The sequence below is a fragment of the Hydra viridissima genome, unplaced genomic scaffold (genome assembly GCF_058129835.1).
Source record: "Hydra viridissima isolate aposymbiotic clone 2 unplaced genomic scaffold, HvirCarnegie_v1 scaffold_7, whole genome shotgun sequence".
Lineage (NCBI taxonomy): Eukaryota > Metazoa > Cnidaria > Hydrozoa > Anthoathecata > Hydridae > Hydra > Hydra viridissima.
Window position 1 is genome coordinate 16,166,066 of NW_028324306.1, and position 20,327 is coordinate 16,186,392.

The window sequence follows — 20,327 nt, forward strand, 5'->3', positions numbered from 1 at the left end:
TATAAATTCTTTAAGAAAGTCCGGTCCTTCATCTCGCTTTTTAAGTTTTTTTAAATTTCCGTGACACTCGAAGTCTTGGATTAAAGCATATTTTGGGCTCAATTTAATCAGGTTAACAAACTTAGTGAACTTGGTATAAGGCTCAACAGAAGTTGAAATAGTAATAAATCTTTAACCATCTTATTCTGAAACAACGCCTTCTGTTTTGCGACAGTAACTTACGCCATGGCGTTATTAAGCAATTACTGTCGAAAACTGAGATGGACTTTAGCTCGTTGTTTACATCGTTTACAAAACTTCGGTTTCTGTTGCGATTTTGGTGCCAATAAGAAATCAGTTTGACAGACGCAAAGTATGATTAACAGGTTAGTGTCAACTATTTCCTCATCATACAAGAGCTGAATAGTATATTATATAGAGCTGATTAATATATAAGAAGAAATAGTCCGGGAAATAAATAAGAACAAAAAAAAAAGATTATTAATTAGTATAAAAGGTTTACATGATAAACTTTGAAATAAATGTCCTCCTCTACCATTGCTAAATATCTGGAGTATATTCTTGTTTAGGCCAAATATACGTGTAGACGCTATATTTACAATCTTCTTTTCAAGAGATAAAAACTGAAATTTTAGAACATTTTTGTAAAAACCCTCGTCATCTTCCTAATACTTGACGGAAGCCTATGGTAACCACAAACAAGCAGCCTGAAATTTAGGAGTTGCGAGAAATACTTCCAGTTAACCCACTTGTAGGAACACCACAAGTGGGTTTCTCCAGTAAGAAAACTTCCAGTTTTCAGGTAGGCTAATTGTAAACATATATAGATAGATATAGATACATAAATACATATAGACATACATACATCGGTATGTATATATGTATGTATGTATGTATGTATGTATGTATGTATGTATGTATGTATGTATGTATGTATGTATGTATGTATGTATGTATGTATGTATGTATGTATGTATGTATGTATGTATGTATGTATGTAAATAAAAAAATTTTTTTAGGTAAAAGTAATGAATGATAGAGAAGCAAAAAAGAGTCGTTGGAGTTTCATGCGAAAAAAGCCCCCACCAGCACAAAAGTGTAAGTACATTTTTTATCATATTATTCATTATTGATCACAAGTAATAATGCTCTTAAGTAATAATGCTCTTAAGTAATAAAGCCTTTTTTATTTGTATTTGTATATATATATATATATATATATATATATATATATATATATATATATATATATATATATATATATATATATATATATATATATATATATATATATATATATATATATATATATATATATATATATGCTTGCTCAAAAATAAATAAAAAAGTTAAAAAAACAGCTAAAATTGTAACCAATAATGATTGTAGCAATAAGAAGGCTACTTGTCTTTGTTTATATTTGTCACTAGTTTATTTTTATGGTTATTATAATGGTAACCATTGTAAAATGGTTATATTTTTAGATAATGAAAACATTCTTACATTTGACTTAAAAGAACTTCTTGAAGAAAAAGGAATATGTTTAAAGGTTTTTTCTTTTGATTATCTGAAAAACATTTTATATTAAACTAAAAACAAAGGTATACTGTTTTACAACATACATGCTTTTTCTACTTTTAGCCACGCTCTTCATCTTGTAAATCCTCTCGACTTTCACCTTCATTACTTGATGTTTTGAAAAAGTCTGTTGCGTTAGGGTATTTTTTAGACTATCTTAATGACCACGGTAAAAAAAATTTATTAGACTTTTGGCTTGAGGCAGAGACATTTAGAATGGTTTTAGAAAGTAAATATAAACGCAGTCAACGAGAAAGCCTCAGTTCAATATCATCAACAAAAAGCTCTCGGAGCAGAAGTAGTAGTGTTGAAAGCAATAGCTCTGAAAGAGACATTGAAAGAATTTCTACTAAAAGTTCTTTGGGTCACAGGCATAGTTTAAGTTCACATAGTAGTCAAATATGCAGCTTGCTTCCTGAAGAAGCTGAAGGCAATAATAGTGGTTGTTTGAAACCTTGTATAAATTTGAATGTAGAAAAACCATGTGATTTGACATCTGCTCAGCAAGTATGCTCTTTTAAAAAAATAAATGAAGAATTTAGACTTAGAGCAAGAAGTAAGTTTTTCACTAAAAGGTAAAATGCTAACTTTATGAAAATAATCTTAAATTTTTTTCTCATAAAATTTTAAAAATCTATGTTAATTACTTGAATTTATTTCACAGGTTGTATTGTTGATGGTGTCTCAATTTATAATAAATACATTTCATTGAATGCTGAAAATTACATATATTTACCTCAACAATGTCGCCAAAAAATTGAAGGTATATGTAAAAAGTTTAAATTATTTTTTTCTGTTTTGTTGTACTCAAATTTTTTGTTGTAGGCAAATTTTAAACTACAAAAAAGACATTTTAAAGATAATCTTTATCTCTGGCAACTTAATGAATGCATCTCTTGAATGAACTTAATGTTCCTTTCTGCTGCATCATTAACAACAGATATTTTTTGATCCATACAATAAACTCCTGCGGCTGAGACTGGTTAAAAGTATCAACAGTGTTAAGGCTCTTACTGAGCCATTATTTTATGTCAGCCCTATATTTTATATTGCTTTGTTTCAGCTGGGACCTCTTCGTCCCCCAAGAACAACACAAAAAGTTGGGGATCAGGCATGGTGTTCCATGTTCAGAAGCATTTCCAATCTTATTGATTTTTCTCAAAGTATAGGCTGTCTGGATTGCTTTTAAATTATTGTAAGCCTAGAACCCTAAAAAACTTTTCAAGATCCATGGAACATAGCAAACTGCAATAAGTAGACTTGGATCTTTTAGTTGCAATGCCTTTTTGTCTGTCAAGATATTACTGATATCTCTGGTCATATAAAGGGTGAGGATGTAGATAGTATCTGCTAAAATTCTTGCCTCATGGCAAAGCACCAAGTTAATGGAACTTGAAATCTGGTATTCTAGCTCCAAAGAGGTGGCTAGATTATAGACTATTCAATAATCATCCCTTGGAAATACCATACCAGCAGTTGCATTTCTCAAAAACCTCTTTACTTCTTCTGTAATTGTGTGAAGAACAGAGCTAATATTTAGATCATCTTTTTGAAAGTGTAAAGTGGAACTGCACATTGGAAATTAAGAAAGCTTTCTAACAGCTGTCATTATACACTACTTTCCTTATGTAAATTTAAAATGGAAAACTGGTGTTTTTTTTATTGAGGATGAGTCAGCTCAAAGACAAATCAGTAAAACTCAGTATTTACATTTTATCACTTCTAGTCATCACAAAAACCTGTAAAAAAAATGTGTATCATTTACAGCCTATAGAATAGGAATAAACAGGAGTACTTTGAAATTTAAAAAAAGTGTTTTGGGACACTCTTTAAAAGAATTAATCATTACAATCAGTCTAACCAGTCAAACGAGTATAAGACATTCAGTTGAATTATTTGTGTCATTTTGAGTCATAATGGTATGAGAATAATGATCTGCTGCAGTTCTTTTGTATCACACCTATTTATGGCAATCAAGAATGTCAATTAAATGCTATTTGTATTTGAGTGTGATTTTCTAAAGTTCTTAATGAAAACATAACAAATCAAACACTTGACAATTTTTTCTGTTTTATCTAAACACTTTTAGTATTTGATGCATTCAAACAAAAACAACTGGCCCTTGCTGTTACAATATTGTGGTAAATTGTCATATCTTTTTCCCAAAAATAAATCTAAAAAGAAATTAATCACAAATAAGTCACATGTTCTGATCAAAAAAAAAAATTAGACAATGGACAGTTAGTTTGCAGTCAATTATGGTAGGATTGTTAAAATTAGCCCTGCATTGTCCTTAGAAGTTTTTGTCTAAATATTAGGTGTAATTTGAAAAATTTATAATTTTTCTTTAAAAATATTTTGTTTGAAGATTATTTGCATACTTCAATTTGTCATTGTAAATGATTAAGTTTTTAAGATTTTTTTTTTTTTTTTTGAGTTTCTATTTGCTTATCATGTTATATTGCTCTCTAATTCTTCTGCGATGAATCTTATTTCATTCTTCTGTATGAATCTTATTATTCAGTAATAATCACTTTGTTAATCAATTTATATGAAGGATATAGTAATACTTGTTCTATTTACTTCAGCTTCTGTGTGCACAAACAATGGTTTCTTGGAATCAAGTTGCTTTGTAAATGCCCAGCAGTTTATCTTTGAACAGCTTTTAGTGTAAGTGTGTTAATATATAAAATAAACCTTTTTAACATCAGTGGACAAAAAATTTATATTTGTAAACCAAGTTTTTTTTTAGTTCATACGATGAATTTGTATTGACCAGTAGTATGGTTGCTTATCAATTACGCTTTCTACAGGAGAAGAAGCTGCACCTAAGAGATGTGCTTTATAATGATTTAATTCTGTTTTACTTCACTGAGGTTTGTAATATCTTTTGTCTTCTTTATACTTAAAAACCGCTGCACAATTTTCACAATTTGTTCTTTTGATTTGGTTAAAAAAAAAAAAAAAAAGATATTTAGGCTGGATTTTTATGTTATCTTAAAATTAATGTTTGTTTTTTGTTTTTTTTTTATTTTTATTATTTTTTTTTTTTCAAGTTTAAAATGTTTGAGGAAAATCTCTATTTACAGAGTGCAACACAAAGTTTCTTCATTTGCATTTTTTGTTGTTTTCCTATGTGTATTTTTGACTCTGAGTCCAAAAATGAACTTAGGTTTTGCTGGACATTGCTATTTTTGATCGCACTTTTTTATTTTTTATGATCAGTTTTCTCTTATCTTATCTTATTATAACCAGTGACCATATATAATCTCCCATTGTGGCAACATCCTAGTGACTTTCTCTATAATTTATTTTGTCAAGTAGCTGTTTAACTTTTTCATAGTTTTCTTTCATCTGCACAGAGTGTGCTAGATGTACTGGTGAAAATCATAGTTTTCTTTCATCTGCACAGAGTGTGCTAGATGTACTAGTGAAAATAACAGCATCTTTTGAACCTAAAAAAAAAAAAAAAAAAAAAAAAAATTTAATGACAACATAATAGCAAAATAACAACAATAAAAAATAAAAATACAAATTGCAAAAGAAAAAACATATCTTCAATTTTTTAAAACTGTTAAAAAATAATTTTAATTTTAAACATTTAATTTATTTCAACAGATTTTCGTTCAAACTTTCTGTCCTCTGTGTAAATTACAAAAATTAAATTTGATGTTACTTTTCATTCCCAAGAAAGTTTAGAACTTCAAAATTCAAATCAAGACGAGATCAAGAAATCAAGATTCTGTAAAGCTCTAATTCTATAATTCTTTAATGAAAAATGTTTCTAATGCTGATCATATTTTTAATAAATCAAAGTATGACATTTTATTATTTCTTATCTGATTTGTTCAGAAAAAGTCATATCAAGCCATAATTCAAAATGTTTTTGGTTTATGAATGGGTTTGGTTTTGAAATATATTTATGGATTTCAAAGTTCATTCATAGTTTGTAGTACTGCAGTTGTAGTAACAGTATTTGCTGTGATGGTGAATATAAAATTTTTATCAATGATTAAAATAAAGCTGCATGTTGCTGATTTAGTTTTAAATCTAAATGAGCAGCTGTGAGTTGAATTGATGGCTTTTTGAACAAATATAATTTTGTTCAGTGTTTTAGCTGCTGAAAATGTAAAACAAAAAACAAAAAAAAAAAACAGTTAATACACTTTGGTTTTCATATGCTTTTTGCAGTTTTCGTTTGTTTTTTTTTTATGGTTTTATATGGTGTTTGTGGTTTACATTTTAAAAATATTGTATTTTTTTAGTTTCTTGATCAATGTGGTGCAAGATCAATACTTGAGTTTCATTTTTCTGCTGAAAACTTTGAAGATGACGTCAATTCAAAAACTTTAAATTTTACTTATGATAAAAATGAAGTTGTTAATGATGCCATTTTTTTATATGAAAGGTCCTTAATACTTATATTACTATAAATTTATAATATTAATAGTAATAATGGTAGTAATTTTATTTTAAAATATACATTTTTATAATTGCTACTTATTTCAGATATTTTTCAATGAAATGTGAAAAACAGCTGATCAAAGACGATAAGCTAAGAATTGTGTTAGAAAACAACATTTGTCGTGAAGATGGCCCCCAAAGCAATTGTTTTTGTATACCAATGGCATATGCTTGGACAGCTCTTTCTGAGGTGTGTCAGATGCTTTAAAAAAATGTGTCAGATAGTTTAAAAAAAATCAAAATCACAATTTTAACTTATTGACAAAGTTAATTTTTTTTTTTTTTTCTTTTTTTTTTAAAGGTTTACCTTCCAAGATTTCTTCTCAGTGAAAATTACAAAAGGTATATTGACCATCTAACCAAAACATTAAGAAGCTGTCTTGATGGAGATTTAAAGAGTTACTCAAGTTTAAGCTCTCTTTCCACCGAAGATAGCTTTGTTGCCATCTCACATTCTGATTCAAAAAATAATTTATTAGATGAAAAGGATTTTTTATCTGACTCTAGTTTGAAACCTCACCATCACAAAAGGTAGAAGCAAATAACTTTTAAAATTCTTTGTATGTTTCTATTACATATTTAAATATCATGTATGTATGTATGTATGTATGTATGTATGTATGTATGTATGTATGTATGTATGTATGTATGTATGTATGTATGTATGTATGTATGTATGTATGTATGTATGTATGTATGTATGTATGTATGTATGTATGTATGTATGTATGTATGCATGTATGCATGTATGCATGTATGCATGTATGCATGTATGCATGTATGCATGTATGCATGTATGCATGTATGCATGTATGCATGTATGCATGTATGCATGTATGCATGTATGCATGTATGCATGTATGCATGTATGCATGTATGCATGTATGCATGTATGCATGCATGCCTTTATATATATGTTTACATACAAGAATACATATATTGATAGAATCTGCTAACTTTTTCAGTAGATTAGCTCTTGGTCACATAAATGAATTTGGGTTGTTTAGTTCAACAATGGAACCTTTATCTTCTGAAGAGAACTCATCAGGTTTATTTTGATCATTTCTTCGATTTTTAATGCAACAGTTTCCCTTTTATTTTGTTCAGTTTATGAAAAAGAAAATTTTTTAAATGAAAAAATTTGTTTTTAAGTTTTTATTTTTTTTTTAAGTTTCAAAGTTGGGAAAAGCTATGAAAAATCTGATCCGAGGAGAATCAAAAGAGGTATAAACTTGTATTCACTTGCATTTAGCTGTATTTAAGTTTACATAGCATAATATTTGCAACTCTTCTGTTTATTTTTCAAAAACTTTATGATTTTTTGTTCTTTTTTTTTTTTAATCTGTCTTTTGCTCATTGAAGTTTTGTTTATGAAATATAATTAAAAATATAATCTTGTTTTAATTGCAATAATTGTAATAATACTTATTATAATTTATAAAATTAATTGTAATATAATATAATTAATATAATAGTTATAATAATTTATACAATTAAAATAATTTTATATTTATATTAGTTTAATAGTTTTTAATAATTTTATAATAAATAAATAAATAAAATAGTGTTTACAGCTAATCAAATTGTTGTCTTGTTGTAACTTTATAAAAACCTCGAGTGTTGCAAGTTTTTAAAAATTTCTTTCCATTTGAAGATTGTTTAAGACATAAAACCTACAAAATGTTAAGTTAGACTTTTTTTATTACTAAGAAAAAGAGAAATTTATTATGTGGGATGGAAAATCTGTTGAAACAATATCTTTTTTTTTAAAGTTTGATTTAATATTGAAAAATGTTTGATATTGTATATAACTTTAAATCATTCTATAGGAAACAGAACATTTGGCTCTAGAGAGAGCAAAAAAGATCATTTCAGATATCCAGAGGCAGACACAAGTTGGGGAGTTCACTCATGGCGACATCAGTCATAGTTTTTGAGAAATTTCTTTTTTCGATGTATTTATACTTTTTTATGTTCTCTAAAGAAAAAATAAATTTTAAAAAAGTTTTCTTGTTAAAAAAATTTTCAGAATGGAGTTCTTCTCATAAAATTATTTGGAAAAGATTATTTTTTTAAAGTTTATTTTTCCTTTTTTTCTTTTTTTTTTTCTTTTTTTTTTTTTTACAGAATTTATAAAAACATGCTGTTTTGAACAAATGTGCAGATTATAAGAGTTATTAATTATTGAAGTTTTTCCATCTGGAATCTGTAATTGTTGTTGTTGATGTTGTTTCTTTTTAAAGGTTTTTTTTTTGTAAATATTTTAATATATATTTTTTTATGTTGTTAATATTTTTAGCCAAAAATCAAAAAAAATGATATGCAGAAGTAAATGTTAATTATTATTATTAGCAGTAGTAGTAATGCAATTGTTGTTACAAACACAATCTTGTTTTATTTATGTATGTGTGTTATCCAGCTATTTTGGTTAAGGATTATCATCTTAATTATGATGCAATCAAAGTTATTATAATATTATGTTTTCTGATAACTTTGTTAATTGTTGTGTTACAGATTGTTTTGTTAATTGATTACATACTTACATGAAGAAGCAGGTGAAAACCGCACTTTTAACAAAGTATATTTTTATAGAAATTTCCAGCATTGGTTTTTACTGAAAGATGTCATTAAAAATATTTTATGATGCAATGTCACAGCCTTCACGATCTGTGCTTTTGCTTTTGAAATGTGCTGATATTCCCTATACACCTGTTGTTATTGATATTGCAAAAGGTTCCTTTCATTTACTATAACACATTAGGTTTTTTGTATTACACAATCAAAGTACTTGAATTACAGAGTTTCAATAAATATGTAATTAATATTCCTCTTTCAACTTTTGTAGGTGGTACACGGAGACCGGAATACAAATCTATCTCACCTTCACAAAAAGTGCCAGCAATGCAAGATGGTGATTTTTTCTTAATGGAAAGGTAAATTTTGATTGTTTGGATTCCTTTCTTGCACACAACTTTCTCAACTTTCGTCATAATTATTAAATAAGATATATTATCAAAAATTTAGCTTTGTATTTGATAGTTCGCAAATTTATTATTTGATAATCTGACAAAATTCTTTAGTGGTGCTATTCTGAAATACTTATGTGAAACAAGAGCAGTTGATAACCATTGGTATCCTAAAAATCAGCAGCAAAGAAGCAAAGTTGATGAATATTTATCGTGGCATCATTTAAATTTGAGGAATAGTGCATCTGGCATTGTTTTTAAATCAGTATTTTATTGAATGTCATCTTTAATAATAATATTTATGATATTTTTTAACCAAATAATTTTTAGTTCATCATCAACACACAGGCAGTAATGAAACAACATATAATCTGAACATATAATCTAGTGAAAAAACATATAAGACAAGTACCAGAAAAAATCTGCACGTGTTCTGATATGGTGTTTACAGAAACTGTGCATCACTTTAAATAGCTAATTGTTTTAAAATGTTATTCAAATTTTAAACAACTCTGTTATTAAAATAATTAGTTTTAATTGAAGCGTCATCAAAGCAAGATATGAAGCAAGAGAAAATTTTGCTTTTTCTTATTGAAAATCCTGGTGCATCAAACAAAACAATTTCTAAAGAGCTGCAGATTGCTTTGAGAACAGTGCAGAGTGTTTTGAAACAATTTAAGGACACTGGTACAATCAAAAGAAAATCAGGAAGTAGAAGAAAAAAATGTTTTGTTAGACAAGATCTTGGTAAAAAAGTGAAAGATGCCTTAGACAGAAAACCGGAGATTTCTGTTCAAACTTTAATGAATAAATTTAAGACAAGTGCTTCCACTATACAAAGAGTAAAAAGAAATTGTGGCTGGGAATCTTATAAAAAGAAAAAAGTTCCTTGTCGAGAGAAGAAAAGCAAGAAAATGTTGTAGTTTGATGTTCAAAGCTGGTCTATAAAGAATTATGTGCTAAAAAATCTTGTTTGATTATTGGCGATGAAACTTATTGTGCTGCATTTTTGATCTCTTCCAGGACACCAATATTATTCAGCAATTAATTGCAAGAAACTGAATTCCAATAATAAATACATTAGAATGCAAAAGTTTGCTAAAAAATTCTTAGTTTGGCAAGTAATTTGTGAATTTGGTGAAAGAAGCTCTTGTTTTGTGACTACGGGAACAATTAACAGCAAAATATACATAAAAGAATGCTTCTAGAAATGTCTTTTGCCATTTTTAAAGACACATGGGTAACCCGTTATTTTGGCCCGATTTAGCATCATTTCAATACTCTGGGACAACTTTAAACTGGCTTATAGAACATAAAGTAGATTTTGTTGAAAAACACTGCAATCCACCAAATTGTCCCGAGCTACGTCCTATTGAAAGATATTGGGCTCTTGTCAAAAGAAAACTAAGGTTCAATGTAAAAGAAGCCAAAAACATTAAAGACTTCAAAAATAAATGCATTAGAGCTACCAAGAAAGTCCAGCCGAAGACTGTGCAAAAGCTGATGTCAAGTGTAAAACGCAAAGTGCGTGCATTCTCATGTACAAAATTTCACAAACTTTCTTAAGTGAAATTTAAAAATATTAATATATCTACTTTCAAACTATATATGACATTTAATATCAAAATACAATAGTTAAATAAATATCCTTTATAATATCCGCGCAGATTTTTTCTAGTACATGTCTTAATCTCAACACCAACTAGGGTTAATGAGATTATACAATCTCATTACTAATTACATGTGTGTGTGTGTATATACACATACATACATACATACATACATACATACATACATACATACATACATACATACATACATACATACATACATACATACATACATACATACATGCATGCATGCATATGTATATATATGTATGTAGTATGTATGTATATATACACATATATATACATATATGTACATGTATATGCATGTGTGTGCATATATATATATACATATATATATATATATATATATATGTATATATATATATATATATATATATATATATATATATATATATATATATGTATATATATATATATATATATATATATATACATATATATATAGTCTCTAGAATTGTCCTCCTAATTTAGCACTCTTAATAAGAGATCAAATTTTTTGTTACATTTGTTATAGCATCAGTTACATTTAATATTTTAGCTTCTAAAGCCTATGATGACTGGTCAGCCCCCTTCAGATGTTACTTCTGAATTTAATCTTTTTCAAAAATGTGTTGATATGTTTGATACATATTTCTTAAAGAATACTCCGTATATATCAAGTAATGAAATATCTATTGCTGATCTTTTGGCGTTGACTGAGTTTTCACAATTGGAGGTTTCTAAACTTTTTAGTTAGTCATGCATGTTTTTTGATAATTTATTGTTTGATTAACTATTTAATTTTTAATTTGCCAAGTTTTAGCTGGATACATTTTTTTAAAAATTTATTTCAACTGCATTTTATTATGACCCCTCCCTGCCCTTTCATCACAACTATCATATTATCATTTGTTTAAAAGATTCCACTCATTCTTTTTTTTCCGACCACTTTTTTTTTAAAAAAAATTTTATCAGCTAAAAATACGGAACTAACTTCAGTTTCTTTCTTGAGAGCCTCTGATCCTGAAATGTTCTCAAAAACAAAATTTCCTTTTCTTTTTTTTTTTGTACTTCATTTCTTACAAGACTAAGTTATATTCCTAAAGAACATACATAGTTTCTCCTTCAATATATACAAATCTATGATCATAAGTGTCATAAGGAAATTAAGTTACACTAAAACATCCAATAATTGCACAACAAAAGCCAGTGCACAACAAAAAGCCAGTGTACAACAAAAGTGCACAACAAGAATATCAAGTTTAACAGAACTGTTATCTTTTGTTTTGCGCAAAATTTTCCTGAATTTAAAACCTCTTTTAACTCACCTCTGACTTGCTGCTTTTCTTCTTTGTTCTCTTTTGTAGACGTGTGTTTGTTTTTAAATTTAGCTGATGGGTGAAAAGTCTCCATTATTATCAACTAAAGTCAAAGATTGGATAAATCGATGTAAAGAGATAACGCAGCCACATTATTCTGATGTCCATAAAATCCATTCGAAATTCAAAACCATGCTTCAGTCCAAACTTTAATGTTGTAAAGTTTTACTTTTTTATGTGGAAATTTTTTTCAAGACACTTTATTTCTTAATTTATTTCTTAAGATTCATATTTTTACAGTGCTGTTTTACAATTATTTAGTAATTTTTGTGTCTAAAATGTACTTTTTAAAAACTTGTGTAAAGTCTAATTTTGTGTTAGTCTTTTTGATTTTAGTGTAATATAAAAAAAAAAAATGTCTCAATCTTTTTTTATACTGAAAAATTGATAATCTAATAAATGATTGATAAAACTGCAACCAGCAAGACAAGCAAGTCCAGAATGTACAAAATATTATCAACATTACAACTACAACAGGCCAGAATAGAACATGCTAACTATTACCAGATCATTGTGTTGAAATATGGTAACAATTACTCTGATTTATTACCATAAAGGTATCAACTACTGCATTACCATGATATCTTTCGAGCTATTATCAACAATCAGTTCAACAAATAGAGCAACTAATGGCAGCTATTATCAGCAATAAGTTTGAGTGCAAATTCTATAGAATCTGAAATACATTTTATCAGTTTAAATGGCCTACTTTTCATCTGACTCCAACATTCATTTAAACAGAAATGCTTAAATTTTTATACTTTTCAACATGGATAGCTCATTGCAAGATAATTAGATTGTTTTATAAAATTAATGTGTTTTCACCATCATCTTCACTAGTTCTTAACACTGAGTTAAGAAATAGATAGAACTAGTGGGTAAAAATCTCCTGCATTTAAAAACGTTTTGAACTGCAATTCAAGAAGCATGCTGATGTTATACGCATTTAGTTATAAAAAGCATCAAATGCTGTCATCAATATTAGAAACCATATTATATACGAGTGAAAACAACATAATTGGTCTTTTTAAATATATTAATTTCTATCTATTTAAGATTCCCTCAACTTTATATGCAATCTGTTTAAATAGTGTATTCTAGCCTTAGGACAGAGTTATGTAATTTATGTCTGCTGTTTTGTTAACATTTACTAAATCTACTTTTTATTGCCTTTAATTTACCATTAACTGGTAAAATATCACAGTATATTTATGATAAAAGTGTAAACTATTTTTGAGTTTTTAGTTCCAGTATTGTAATAAATATAGTTCATTTAATTTATAAAAACAAAAGAATTATTTAGTAATTTAGTAACAACACTGCTTATGAATTGTATTTTTAAATTTTTCTTTATTTTAACAACACTGCTTATGAATTGTATTTTTAAGATTTTCTTTATTGTTACAACACTAGTGTGTATGTTTGTGTGTGACAACGCCACTTATACATTATATTTTCAAATTTTTGTTTCTTGTAACAACACTAACATGTGTGTGTGTGTGTGTGTGTGTGACCACATCACTTTTACATTACATTTTTTGGTTTTTGTTTCTTGTAACAACACTAACATGTGTGTGTGTGTGACCACATCACTTTTACATTACATTTTTTGGTTTTTGTATCTTGTAACAACACTGATATGTGTAACCACATCACTTATATCGTATTTTTCAGTTCATGTGTTACAATGTTTTAGAAAAAAAAAAAAGACAATCTTAACATTAAAATGCTTTGAGCAGTGAAGTTGTTGCTGAAAATAGAAGATCACTTTAAATTTGTATTTGCTGAGAACATTATTCATTGTAAAATTAAATTTACTGCGAATAAGCCACCTAGTAAAAAAGACATACTTACTGAGAGTGAATCACCTTAAAATTATCTTCTGAAAAGACTACTGGAGTGAAATTAAAGCATTTGTTAAATTGTTGCATGCAAGATGGCGCATGAAGAATTGCAGATTAAGGTTTTTATAGATTTATGACTGATTATTGGATAATAGTGATAAATTTAAAAAATTGTGCTATTTACAACAATTTTAGTTTTTTTTAGACAACTCCGTTTGAAACTGACTACATTATTTATTGGAACAAGAAGCTAGGATCTGGGATTAGTGGACCTGTCAGGTGAAAAATGATGATAATGAGATTTCAGTACTTAAGTATACACTACCAGATATTCTTTAAAAATTCAAAAAGTTTTCAAAATAATTTTTTCTGTTTAAAGTCTGTATCATCACAAAAGTCTTATAAAAGTTTTTCCAAGTTCATCTCTTATAATCATACTTTAATTAGCAGTTATTCTGGTAAAATAGCAAATGAGGTTCAAATAAATAGCTAATAGATTATCTAATGTGTATATTTCTATTGAGTGACTAACAGAATGTGTGTTTTAACTTTTTAGCATTTAAGTTTTTCATATAAACCTTTAACTTTTAACACATGGATATTTCTTTTGTTTAGAATCTGTCAAAGTCGAAGTACAAACGAAAAGTTTGCATTTAAGTGCTTGATTGATCGTCCCAAATCCAGAATAGAAGTATGGTTTTAATATTATTAAATATTTCACTATCATTAAGAATTATCAGTGTTTCCTTGGTTAAATGAGTGGCATAAAATTTACATAATTTGTTTGAATTGGGGTAATATTCAAGGCTATCAAACAAATAGTGAAACTAAATTAGAGGTTGTTTGTTGAATCCAATGCAGATTATATTTTTAAAGGAAAAGAATGTCACCAAATTCATTTTTATTTTGTTGCAATAATAAAAAACATGTGAATGATACCATGATAAATCTGTTTTTTTTTGAAAAATTTTTTTGGGAACTTTGCATTTTGGAGGATATACATAATATATTTTGGTTATTATTTTATTTATACACACATTCATATTTCACTTTTAGATTAAAGTATATTCTGAGTGTTTTTAACAGAAAATAATTTATACTTTTGTATGAAAGTTTTTTTCACATTCTCTGATCATATATACTTTACTAACTGAAAATTTGAGAAGTGAATATATTTATTATTTACTGTATAATATTTATTAATATTTATTCTCCACTGGATGTAGTTTGATGCACAAGCAAAACATTGTGTTCATACAAAATTGTAACAATGCCAAATTGTCATGTCACTGTGTCCATGGCTCAAATGCAAAGTTACAATTAGATAATACGAAAATTTGAGACGGGTTGCAAATTTTTACATTAACCAAGAACACAATCAAAAAATATAAACTATTTAGATGTAATATCTGCATATATATTTATTTAAAAATACTGTACTATGATAATATAATCATATACATATATATATCCCCTAGTTACTGTAACAATCATGAGTTGTCACTTAAGAATTGCACATATATCTCTGGTTTGTTATTAAATATTATTGGTCTCTTTCTAGGTTGATCTTCATTGGAGATGTCGCAATCATCCTCACATTGTTTCTTGTATTGATGTTTATCAAAATGATATGAACCTACCTGGTGAACTTCACTCAAAGTAAATTTGATAGCTTGTTTGTAAATAGTTTGTTATAATATAGGGTGTTCAAACACGTAACGCACAATTTCATTTTTCTGTTACTAATTAGTCAATGAGAATATTTCTACAATGTCCTTTTTCTAAACATATGTAAGGAAGGAATGTGTTGTAGATTGCTATTTTTGAGAATACAGTCATGAACAATATTTCCATGGAAGACAGAATTTTCATCATCAAATGCTATTATGGAAGTGGGGTAAAAGTGCAATAGCAGCACTATAAAACTTCAAACAATCATGTGGTTTAATAAAAGACCCATTTACCACACACAGCATCAAAAGATTAGTTGGTAAGTTCAAAGAAACAGGCAGTGTTCTCGACCAGCAGAAATCAGGTCACCCATCTTTAGGCTGTTCCCAAGATATTTAATGTCCACCCATTTTTCTTTAATGACTCCGCCAACAGTGAATGATATCTTGCTATGCTGAAAGAACAACTTTACCAGAATTGAGAAAAAACTAGAAAGTGCCTTCAGTTATTTTCATGCATGCAGGATGGCGTACCACCCCACATTTTTTATTGTGTCAAACAATTTCTTCTCAATCAGTTAGGTGAAAATCAAGTTATTGGCAGACATTTCAAACAATTCTGGCCTCCTTGTTCCCCAGACCTTAATCCATGTGATTACTGGCTCTAGGGAGTTGCAAGCAACCCAAATCTAAAGAAGAATTTGTTAATTGCATTGAGCAAGCAATTCCAAACATTTCACAAGAAAAAATAGCTACAGCTATCAACAATTTGATGGCCTGTTTGGAAACTTTTGTGCAAGATAATGGAGGCCATCTCCAGCATCTACTATATACTGCAAAAAATATTCCTAATTTAGTTGTGTTTTTGAAATAAAATTTACTGTAGTTTGATTATTTTTTCTTTTTGCTAGCTTATGTTAAAATTGTGCGTTACTTTTTCAAACACCCTGTATATTCAAAAAAAATATTTTGATTCTTCTCTTTTTTTTTTTTTTTTTTTCTAGAAAATACTTAATAATGGTGTTGGAACTCATGGAAGGAGGAGAGTTATTTGACCAGATTCGTAAAAAGATAAGTTTTACAGAAAAAGAAGCAAGCGAAATTACTAAACAAGTTAGTGATTGTATTTTGTGTGAAATTATTTGTAATGTATGCAAATGTTTATTATAGTAAATGAAAACCCACTTTTTATATGCAATCAATAAAAGTTGTTTTAATTTTAGGTTGCATCAGCAATTTTTCACATTCATTCACTAAACATTGCTCATAGAGACTTAAAACCTGAAAACTTGCTTATTAAAGATAACAGCGATGTGAGTACCAGTTTTTTGCTCTTTATGATGGTAATGTTGATGACAGCATCAATGACAATAATGTTTTGTATTTAGAATATTGTTGTAAAGCTTACAGATTTTGGTTTTGCAAAGATTGATAAAGGAAACCTTGTTACCCCTCAATTTACTCCATATTATGTTTCCCCTCAGGTCAGAAAATCTTTTAGACAACCTTTTGATTATGCTTTTAGATTTCTTATGATTGCATCTGAATATGATGAGAGCAAGATAGTTGCTGAAATAAAGATAAATTAGAAAAGACTGAGGTCTTTTTATTCTAGCCTTGATTTGTATAATTACTATAATTTGTTTTTATTAGGTCCTTGAAGCCCAAAGGTTTCATCGAGCTCAAAAGATGGGGAACATACCTAGTGGAAGTGAGCCATACACTTATAACAAGGTTTTTTTCTTTTTAAATTTTATTTTATTAAATGAAGATGCTAAAATTTTCAATTTTTTATGTTAAAACGTTTTTCGAAAGCTGCTTCAAAAATTTAAAGATAACCTTTAAACAACAAACTTTAAGCTTGTTATCTTGTTACTAGAGTTGTGACATTTGGAGTCTTGGTGTGATCATTTATATAATGTTGTGTGGGTACCCTCCGTTTTACTCAGAGAATCCACGGAAGCAGTTGTCACAAGGAATGAAGCGAAGGATAATGGAAGGAGATTATGATTTTCCTGCACCTGAATGGTCCAAAATATCTGACCTTGCAAAGGATGTCATTAAAAGGTTTTTATATTTTGTTATTGAAATTTTCAAGTATTAATAGAGAATAGGTTTCTATTTTGTCTCAGACCAAATTCAACTTTCAAACTAAAGTTTCAAGTTAGAATGCAAAAAAACATGTCAATCATTTTATCACTCAATAACATTCTCAACTTAGTATGTGTAATAACAATAATAATAATAAACGTGCTTCAACTGATGATGGTGATAAAGACTATAAAGCACATCACAGTTTTTTAGGCATTTTTGACAATCGTTTGATCCTTCAAATACAGTTATTTCTTTTTTGATGTGAGCCAAATTTACATTTTTTTTTTTTTTTTTGTGGTTAGGATGTTGGTGATTGAAGCAAATGATCGAATGACTGTTCATGAGCTTATAAATCATCCATGGTTAAATGCTGGAACAAATCTTGCTACAGTTCTGCAATCACCACAAAAACTAATGTTAGAAGTAAGTCTTTTTGTTTTCTTTTTAATTATTCAACAAGTTCAAAATAACAATTTTATAATTGCATTTTTAATGGAAACACCCAGGAACGCCCCCTACTTATCTATTATATGTACTCTGGTTTTACATTTTACTTTCATGTCATCTTTTGTGTCACCTTTTATGTCATCTTTCGTGTCATTCTAAAACATTTAACTTTGTTGCTTTATGCAAATTTGAGTAAGATTTTTTTTTTTTATTGAAGTGTTTTTTTTTGAGATTTTCCATCTGATGTTTTTATATTTTAGGATAGTTTTGAGAAAGTGGTGAATGCTCATTCTGCTATGCTTGCTGATCTAAGAGTTCCTGATAATGATTTGTTATTAAAACCAACTGCTATAGAAAAGAATCCCATTATACTTAAAAGACGAAAAGCCCAAGAATTGTAAGTTTTTTTTTAAAAGATATTTGTGCATTTAGTTTTTGTTTTTGTGAGTGTAGTTTTATATTTGTGCAAGTTTTGCTTTAAAGTTACATCTAACAAAGAAGTTTTTTTTTTTTTTTTTTTTTTTCAAGAAATAGTCAAGTCCTGTCAAATATCAATGAACAGAAGAACTTTGTACCAATTGAAACTTCTGGAATAAAAGCATTAAGAGACATGGTGGCTTTTTTGTATATGCCACCCTTGGATAAAATAGGTCTAATGTTAGTTTCAATATTTTTTCTTTGTAAAACCTTCAAAAATTGTTTTCCAACTACAACAGAAGCAGGAAGTAAAAAAATTTGTTAAAGAGTTTTTACTTGCGGTGCTTGCCATCATGAAATTCTTTTTCTTTTTCTTTTTCTTTTTCTTTTTCTTTTTCTTTTTTTTTAAGTGAAAGTTTATGTTTTTAGACAGTCCAACATTTGAGGAATTTCTTTGTGTGTTGACGCACGAAGTTTTAAAGCATAATGTTGGTTCAAAAAAGTTAAGTGACGTTTTGAGCAACGAAAGTTGGAACGGTAAGTAAAATTTAGTAGGGTTTAAGTTCAAAAAATTTTGCTCTTGGGAAGTTTGGAATTTGGAGTTTAACTACAAAAAGTTCTTTTTCAATTTTTTATTCTGATCATCTCAATACCGAAATGTTTCTTTCTCAGGTACCGAATATTCACACCAAGTCAATAAAACAAGACTGGCAAAAAACTTAAGCGATATATTAATAAGTTTCAAGTTTCATCAAACACCATTAAGCTGAGACTAGAAAGTTTAAAAGGACACCAGTCAGGTTCTGAGGAGAAAGCTGAGCACCGTAAAACTGAAACACGCTTGACACATGTGGAACATTTTAATGTTTGAAGGTTCATCCAAGAACTTGATTGATATTTCAGGAATAAAAGCTTTAGAATGCACCAATAAATTAAGAGAAAAAAAACTTTATCAAGTTGAGAAAAGAATAGTTTAAATCAAGCACTGTCAGTTTTTAAAATCTCATCAAGCACCACCAACTAAAAGCATTAAAATATGCAACATCAAACTGAAAAGGTTTGATCAACCAATTTCTCTAAAGCATCATGAAAGAAAGAAATGATAAATTTGTTTAAAAGGTTGTGAATTTGGTATAAAGCCGTAAATTTCGATTATGTAGCAAAATTAGAAGTTTCCTCTTGTCCTCTTATATTCGAGTACTTGTAAATGTGAGGTCTTACTAGAATATACATTTGCATATGTGAATATGCATAAAACTTTGAATTTAACAGTTATAATTTAACCCTATTTATTTATTGGATTTTTATAAAGATTTTTGTAGGCATTTTTCTTGCTTTTTACTTTTGTTGTATGACACATCTGAAATTTATGCAACTTGGTTGGGTTCTCTAGAAGCTAAACATGACTATTACATTTCCGCTGTTTAACAACCTGTTCAGTGATGTGCTGTTACCAAAGTTGGTTTATTTTAACTTATATTTTGTACTCTTTTTGGGTCAGTAAATTTAATATTCAGAAACTTGATTGTTGTACAATGTCTTTATCATCATCAATCTTTTGTCAATTGTTCTTGACACTTTCTTTGTAAAGTGTGCTTTATGTTGACGCTGTTTTTTTAAAGGTTTCATGAAAACAATTGTTAGATATTCTTTCTTTTTGGTAATGTAAATAATGCAGGTGATCAAGTCTTGTTTTATATGTAATTTCTATGCATTTTGTTGACTATCAGACTATCACATTTAAATGCTATGGCAAGTGCTAATAGCAGGTTTTGTGTGTGTGAATATTATTTTGCATTTTTTAAGTTGTCAAAATCAAAGCACTAATTGTAGCTAACAAATTTTATTGTCAGTTATT

The 20,327-nt window shown here is 28.1% G+C and overlaps 3 protein-coding genes across 6 annotated transcripts; all 3 read left to right on the plus strand.

The window, feature by feature from the left end:
• The first annotated feature begins 114 nt into the window (after positions 1 to 114).
• On the plus strand, positions 115 to 8,744 carry LOC149886364 (A-kinase anchor protein 10, mitochondrial-like). 3 transcript variants are annotated; one of them, XM_090092158.1, is made up of 15 exons: positions 115 to 365; positions 570 to 802; positions 1,020 to 1,098; positions 1,485 to 1,549; positions 1,642 to 2,134; positions 2,243 to 2,341; positions 4,167 to 4,248; positions 4,331 to 4,454; positions 5,844 to 5,986; positions 6,088 to 6,232; positions 6,344 to 6,573; positions 7,008 to 7,090; positions 7,214 to 7,266; positions 7,872 to 7,997; positions 8,635 to 8,744. In XM_090092158.1, exons 3-14 carry the CDS (start codon positions 1,029 to 1,031, stop codon positions 7,977 to 7,979), a joined length of 1,695 nt encoding a protein of 564 aa, XP_089948284.1. In that variant the 5' UTR covers positions 115 to 365; positions 570 to 802; positions 1,020 to 1,028; the 3' UTR covers positions 7,980 to 7,997; positions 8,635 to 8,744. The 3 variants fall into 3 exon arrangements, with proteins under 3 accessions (XP_089948284.1, XP_089948283.1, XP_089948285.1); XM_090092157.1 differs by lacking the exon at positions 8,635 to 8,744 and having other exon boundaries at positions 7,872 to 8,035; XM_090092159.1 differs by lacking the exon at positions 8,635 to 8,744 and having other exon boundaries at positions 178 to 365; positions 1,642 to 2,153; positions 7,872 to 8,038.
• Positions 8,598 to 13,377, plus strand: LOC145183925 (glutathione S-transferase theta-3-like). Of its 2 annotated transcripts, none has more exons than XM_090092162.1 (5): positions 8,598 to 8,775; positions 8,888 to 8,975; positions 9,123 to 9,273; positions 11,178 to 11,370; positions 12,010 to 13,377. In XM_090092162.1, the coding sequence occupies exons 1-5, from the start codon at positions 8,664 to 8,666 to the stop codon at positions 12,018 to 12,020; spliced, it is 555 nt and encodes a 184-aa protein (XP_089948288.1). In that variant the 5' UTR covers positions 8,598 to 8,663; the 3' UTR covers positions 12,021 to 13,377. The 2 variants fall into 2 exon arrangements, with proteins under 2 accessions (XP_089948288.1, XP_089948286.1); XM_090092160.1 differs by having other exon boundaries at positions 11,178 to 11,354.
• A 292-nt stretch (positions 13,378 to 13,669) lies between these two features.
• Positions 13,670 to 20,325, plus strand: LOC145183924 (MAP kinase-activated protein kinase 5-like). Its single transcript, XM_090092163.1, has 14 exons — positions 13,670 to 13,960; positions 14,047 to 14,120; positions 14,457 to 14,532; positions 15,403 to 15,500; positions 16,516 to 16,624; positions 16,735 to 16,824; positions 16,900 to 16,995; positions 17,165 to 17,245; positions 17,391 to 17,578; positions 17,908 to 18,028; positions 18,313 to 18,449; positions 18,581 to 18,702; positions 18,899 to 19,006; positions 19,142 to 20,325. The coding sequence occupies exons 1-14, from the start codon at positions 13,934 to 13,936 to the stop codon at positions 19,237 to 19,239; spliced, it is 1,425 nt and encodes a 474-aa protein (XP_089948289.1). The 5' UTR covers positions 13,670 to 13,933; the 3' UTR covers positions 19,240 to 20,325.
• Positions 20,326 to 20,327: the final 2 nt, after the last annotated feature.

Excerpts from the sequence above, each read along its gene's own strand:
- LOC145183924 (XM_090092163.1), top strand. The coding sequence starts at position 13,934 with ATGGCGCATGAAGAATTGCAGATTAAG. Across the intron at positions 16,996-17,164 it reads CATATTATGTTTCCCCTCAG|GTCCTTGAAGCCCAAAGGTT; the intron begins GTCAGAAAATCT and ends TGTTTTTATTAG. Across the intron at positions 19,007-19,141 it reads GAGCAACGAAAGTTGGAACG|GTACCGAATATTCACACCAA; the intron begins GTAAGTAAAATT and ends TTTCTTTCTCAG.
- LOC145183925 (XM_090092160.1), top strand. The coding sequence starts at position 8,664 with ATGTCATTAAAAATATTTTATGATGCAATGTCACAGCCTTCACGATCT. Across the intron at positions 8,976-9,122 it reads GATTTTTTCTTAATGGAAAG|TGGTGCTATTCTGAAATACT; the intron begins GTAAATTTTGAT and ends AAAATTCTTTAG. Across the intron at positions 11,355-12,009 it reads CTGAGTTTTCACAATTGGAG|CTGATGGGTGAAAAGTCTCC; the intron begins GTTTCTAAACTT and ends TTTTAAATTTAG.
- LOC149886364 (XM_090092158.1), top strand. The coding sequence starts at position 1,029 with ATGAATGATAGAGAAGCAAAAAAGAGTCGTTGGAGTTTCATGCGAAAA. Across the intron at positions 1,099-1,484 it reads GCCCCCACCAGCACAAAAGT|ATAATGAAAACATTCTTACA; the intron begins GTAAGTACATTT and ends TTATATTTTTAG. Across the intron at positions 6,574-7,007 it reads AAACCTCACCATCACAAAAG|TAGATTAGCTCTTGGTCACA; the intron begins GTAGAAGCAAAT and ends TAACTTTTTCAG.